The sequence below is a fragment of the Echinops telfairi genome, unplaced genomic scaffold (genome assembly GCF_000313985.2).
Source record: "Echinops telfairi isolate 266 unplaced genomic scaffold, ASM31398v2 ScPeMD7_655;HRSCAF=1070, whole genome shotgun sequence".
NCBI lineage: Eukaryota > Metazoa > Chordata > Mammalia > Afrosoricida > Tenrecidae > Echinops > Echinops telfairi.
In genome coordinates, this window is record NW_022104553.1 from 25,084,683 (window position 1) to 25,090,007 (window position 5,325).

The window sequence follows — 5,325 nt, forward strand, 5'->3', positions numbered from 1 at the left end:
TCCCAAGAGGGCGGGGGGTGGGAGGGGGTGTAGGGGGGGGAGTTTGGGCAGGAGCGCTAACTGGAGGAGGAAGATAGGAGGGAGCCCTGATTGGTAGATGGAGACTTTGGAAAGCCCGCAGGTGTCCAGGTAGGACTGCTGGGGAGGGAAGGTCAAGTGTAGTGATCCTGCCCTTGTACAACAGGAGGAAACACTACCTGGTTCTGCGCCAGCCTCTCCATCTATTTGCTACCTTTGAGTCTATTGTCGTAGCCCCTGTGGTGATCCTCCTCGTTGAAGAAGGGAACACTAACCCCAAACCCTCTGCTCCAAGTCCATACTGACTCCGAGGGACCCTTTGGATGGAGTGCAACTTCCGCATAAGGCTCCTGAGGCTGAAAATCTTTCCAGAAGCAACTGCCTCATCTTTCTCCCTCGACCGGTGAATTTGAACTGTCAGCTTGGTGGTTAGCAGCTGAGCACTTAACTGCTGCACCTCCAGTACTCCTAAGGGGGAGGAGACTCCTTTGCCAACAAGGTGATCCTGACTCATAGCAACCGGATAGGACAGAATAATAGAACTACCCCTGTGGGTTTCCGAGGGCTGTATATCTTCACAGGAGCAGAAAGCCTCATCTTTCTTCCTTGCAGTGGCTGGTTGGGTTTGAACTTCTCACCTTGTGGTTAGCCACCCAACTCATAGCCCACTGTGCTACTAAAACTCTTTTTGCTTAATAGAAGCTGAGAGCAAAATAACTGGCTTTCTCCCAAATCCTGTCATCACTTAAGCAGCATTTGCAGGCGAATATTTCTCCCTCTGCCCCTCCTAATCTCTCTTAGCCTCACAGTCTTCTCCTTTTGTCCCTTCCTTGTACCACCCTCCCTTTCACTTTACCCAGTAGGAATCCTCTCCTCCCCCTCTCCCCTCTTGGCCCTAGCCCTCCAGTTATCCATGGTCCCCTGGTCTCTCTGGCCCACTGCCAGCCATTCCAAAAACAATCCCTGCCGTGAAGTCAATTCCGATAGCAATCCTATAGGTCAGGATAAAAGCTCCCTTGTGGGTTTCTGAGACCGCAACCCTTCTTGGGAGTAGAAAGCCTCTTTTGTCCTGTAGAGCTGCTTGTGGTTTCTAACTGCTGACCTTGTGATTTGCAGCCCAACGCATAACCTCTACATCACCACGGCTCCTCTGCCATCTACAGCTGTGGGCAAGTGGCCTGAACATACTCCAGAACAAGTTCTCCTGAAACCTGGGTCGCACACAGACTTATACCTTATCCTGGAAGGCCTTTCCGGAACCCACAGACACTGGAGAGAATTTAGCCCAAATTCACGCTGACACTCAACTCCCTGATAAGTATTCAGTCGTCCATCTACTAGGTAACCCTGGTTGCTTGACAATTCCGCATTCAGCTGCTAACTACAAGGTCAGCAGTTCTAAACCATTAGCCGCTTCAAGGGAGAAAGGGGAGGCTTTCTACCGGTAAAGAGATTTTGAGTCTCAATGGCAATGGGTTTGGTTTTGGTCTTGAGGGTAATTGAGTTTCGGTCACAGAAACCCATAGGGGCAGTTCTACCCTGTCCTATAGGGTCGCTACGTGTCCATCCGATCCCAAGATGCCGTCCATTCTTTGACTTGAGACAATTAAATGGTCCTGCGGAACCCAATTTCTGATAGGGCGGAAGAAAGGCCTGGTGATCTGCTTCTCTTCTATTACAGCTCAGAAAACCCGCTGGAGCAGCAGCACTACTGTGTAGCCCCAGGGGCTGCCACGAGTTACAGTCAACTAGAGGATGCTGGATTTGTTTGCTCACTTCTTTCAAGTGGGCCACCGCCAAAAGAGAATTAGGAGCCCTGGTGGTGCCACTGTTCCATGCTCAGCTGCCAACCAACCCCATGGTCAGCGGTTTGAAGCCACTAGCTGCTCCTAGGGAGAAAGATAGAGCCGTCTGTTTCTGTAAAGATAGCAGCCTTGGAAATCCTGTGGGGAGCACTTCTGCCCTGTCCTGTAGTCAGAGTGGACCAGAAGGCAGCCAGCCACAAAGGAGGCGGGCCACTTCTGAGGGATGTGGTGGAGCTGCTACTCTGAGAGACTAGCCCTGGGAGTCCCTTGGGAACATCTTGCCATTTAAGATCCACAGGTCTATAGTCCAGCTGTATGAACCACAGTAGGCCAGGAGCTCAGCCTCCAGTTAGAGACCTGGGATACACTATGTGGAGGCATGGATACGCTCAGAGCTTCCCCTCTCCAGACGTTTCCGAGTAAAGCAAGACCTTTCCTAGTTTTCGGCAGCCCTCAGAGAGTCAGCCCCTTCTCGACGCCAAGGCAGCTCAAGCAGATGACCTTGCCTGAGCCTGTGGGAGTCTGTGCTCATAACTAGGGGACTTAGAAATCGGAATCTGCCCTGATGGGACTGGAAGTCTTCGGCTGGAGGCTCCAAGGGAGAAAATCCACTTCTAGAGGCTGCTGCTTTTAGCCTCTGCTTCCGTCTTCAAAGCTGTCCGTCTTCAGCCTCTGCTTCTGAAGGCCTTTCTCTGATCCTGGCCCTTCTGGATCCCTTTTGTCAGGACTCTGCTTGGCTGTGAGTCAGATTTGACTTCAGGGCAAGTGTTTTTAATGTGATGATGTAACCAAGGTCCCTTCTGAGTCATGGGGGTCCCGGGTGGTGCAAACGGTTAACATCCTCCGCTGCCAACTGGAAGGTTAGCGGGTCAAGGCCAGAAAGAAAGGCCTGGTGATTCATATCTTAAAAAACCAGCCATTGAAAACTACAGAGCAGAGTTCTGTGCTGACACAGGGTCACCAAGAGTTGATGGCTTGGACTTGGTGCCAAGTGGTATTATGGGACGTTCAACTTTCATCATTCTCATCTTCTGTTCCAAACAGCCTGGGGACCAGAACCCTAAATCAATACCAGACTCAACATGGCACAAACAGCAGACATGAAAAATCCCATCCCGACCTCACACCAGACACTGACTACTACCCTAATTGTGTCCAGGGGTCTCCAGACTTCCACCAGCACCCCAGTCTCCCCATTGTTGGACAAAGTTGTTCGAGGACAGATGAGTTTCTCTAGAACAACATGAATAAAAGTTTTCTACTAAAGTCTACATTTTGTTTTCTTTCTCTTTGGCATTCACCGTTTCTGTTGTATTAAGGGTTGTGGGGTCACTTCTAACTCACAGTGACCTTGCGGAACAGAAGGAACACAACCCGGTTCTTCCCCATCCTACAATTGGTGTCTGTTGGAGCCCATTGTTGCAGCCACTGGTCCGAACGCCCCTTGTGGAAGACTTCCTCCTTTTTACTGCCACTCGACTGTACCAAGCCTGCTGTCCTTTTCCAGAGCCTGACTCTCCTCATCTATCCAAAGTGTGTGAGACAAAAATCTCGCCATCCTTGCCTCCAAGGAACATTCTAGCTGTACTTTTTCCAAGACCGATTAGCACTTTTGAGATCCTTGCCAGCCCCATCATTCAGATGCATCCATTCCTCTGGGCCTTCCTGATTCAGTGTCCCAACTTTCACGTCATGCGAGGCGACTAAAAATGCCAAAGCTTGAGTCAGGCGTGCACCTTAGCCCTCAAAGTAACATCCTTGTTTTTCAATGCTTTAAAGAGGTCTTGGCACTCACTAGATTGATCACCTTCTAGAGGCATGGTGGTGTAATGAGTTAACTATTGGGCTGCTAACCGTCAATGGGATGGATTGACACAAGGGATGCAGCACCAGGCACAACGGAACAGCCACTGAGGATGGCGCGGGACCTGGCAGTGTTTCCTTCTGTTGTACACCAGGTAGCGACCTGAGTCAGGACCAAGTCAGTGGTACTTCACAGCAACCACCACCACCACGAGGTCATCATTTCAAACCCACCAGCAGGCAGCTTTTCGGGAGAAAGTTGTGGCTGGCTGCTCCAGGATAGATTGGGGTCTTGGAAACCCTAAGGCGAAGTTCTACTCTATCCTACAGGGTCAGAATCAACTCGATGGCAGTGGGTTTGGGGTTTATAGATTACGTTGTATTTGTTGATCAAATCCTTCAGTGGCTGTTCATGTAGGGCAGACACCATATCCTAGACAAATCTGGCACTTAATCCTCATGAGAACCTTATATGACTCCAATGATGCCGATGAAGTAATGGAAGCCAAAGAGGCTAATCCTTTCTCAAGGTCGCACAGCAGAATTGGCGATTCGCCCCCAGCTGTCTGATCCCCAAGTCCTGGAAATTACCCGTACAACTGCTTCTCCAAGAAGGTCGCCTTGTGCAGCAGACACGACAGATGAGGGGCATTCTCATGTGACCTGGATGGCCCCTCTGGCTTGAGAGAGTCAAGATCTGTCTGAGAAATGGGTACGAATCTTGGAGCCAGGTCTTCTGGGTGGTTTCAGGAGGCGGTCGACGTGTAGTGAGTCAGGCTGGGCGCCTGAGGGCGTGCGCGCCCACTCAGGGTGCCTGGAGGGAACTGGGGAATGGCTGTCTGGCCGAGAAACTGAGGACCACGGAACGTGGAGGGAACAGAAGATCGAGAACAAAGCCTCTCAGAACGTGGAACAAAGGCCCCTGGGATCGTAGAACCCAGAGCGCAAAGCCCCGCAGCACCTGGGGGACAATAGACACTTTAGGCGCTGTTCTCGTTGACTCATAGCCGGTTCCAGCCGCGGTCTAATCATTCCAGAGTCTGGGCTACGATCCATCTTCCACTCTTCGAAAACAAGACGGGCTGCATAATTTGTAGAGCCCGGGGCCCCTTGTTTACAAGACGAGAAGTTCAAGGCCGAGACAGCTGAGTATTAACGAAGGGCAAGGCGGTAAAGCATGGCGGTAAAGCCTGTTCTGTATATAGAAGCATCGTTTTTATAGTAGGATATTGGTCTTCTTTAGCCTCGACTTTCCTTTTACAGCGGAGGCTGGGAAGGCTTCCTGGAAGAAGAGGTGAAATTAGGGCTCGACCCTTTAAACAGGTCTGCCCCCGCGCAGCCTCAGAAGTGGAGGACTGGGGAAGAGGGCGGGGCAACAGCCAAACTGTCACGTGGACCCATTCTCTATTTATAACTCACCCCTCCCCCTCCTGCTGGAAGATCCAATAGTTACCCGAGCTCTCCCGCAAGGGGGCGGAAACAGCCCCGGGGCAGGCGTGTGACGAACCAATGGCAATGGAGCACAGGCGGACGTATTTTATTGTGAAGCTGGGGGGTGTGGCCAGTCCCAAAGGTAGCAGAGCGGTGGGGGCGTGGCGAAGCCACGGGCAAGCGGAGTAAGTAGGCAGCTACGAGCATGCGTGGTGTAGAGGGGCGCGGTCGCACGGCAGAGCATCTTTCGGCAAGGCGGGGATTGGCC

At 51.7% G+C, this 5,325-nt stretch overlaps 1 protein-coding gene across 1 annotated transcript in view; it reads left to right on the forward strand.

Annotated features, from left to right (window-relative positions):
- The first annotated feature begins 4,803 nt into the window (after window positions 1-4,803).
- DACT3 (dishevelled binding antagonist of beta catenin 3) overlaps window positions 4,804-5,325 on the forward strand; it is a 12,116-nt gene continuing 11,594 nt past the window's right edge. The window contains exon 1 of the mRNA XM_013006630.2: window positions 4,804-4,809. Within this exon, the coding sequence (XP_012862084.1) occupies window positions 4,804-4,809 (6 nt within the window). The remainder of the gene's footprint in view (window positions 4,810-5,325) is intronic.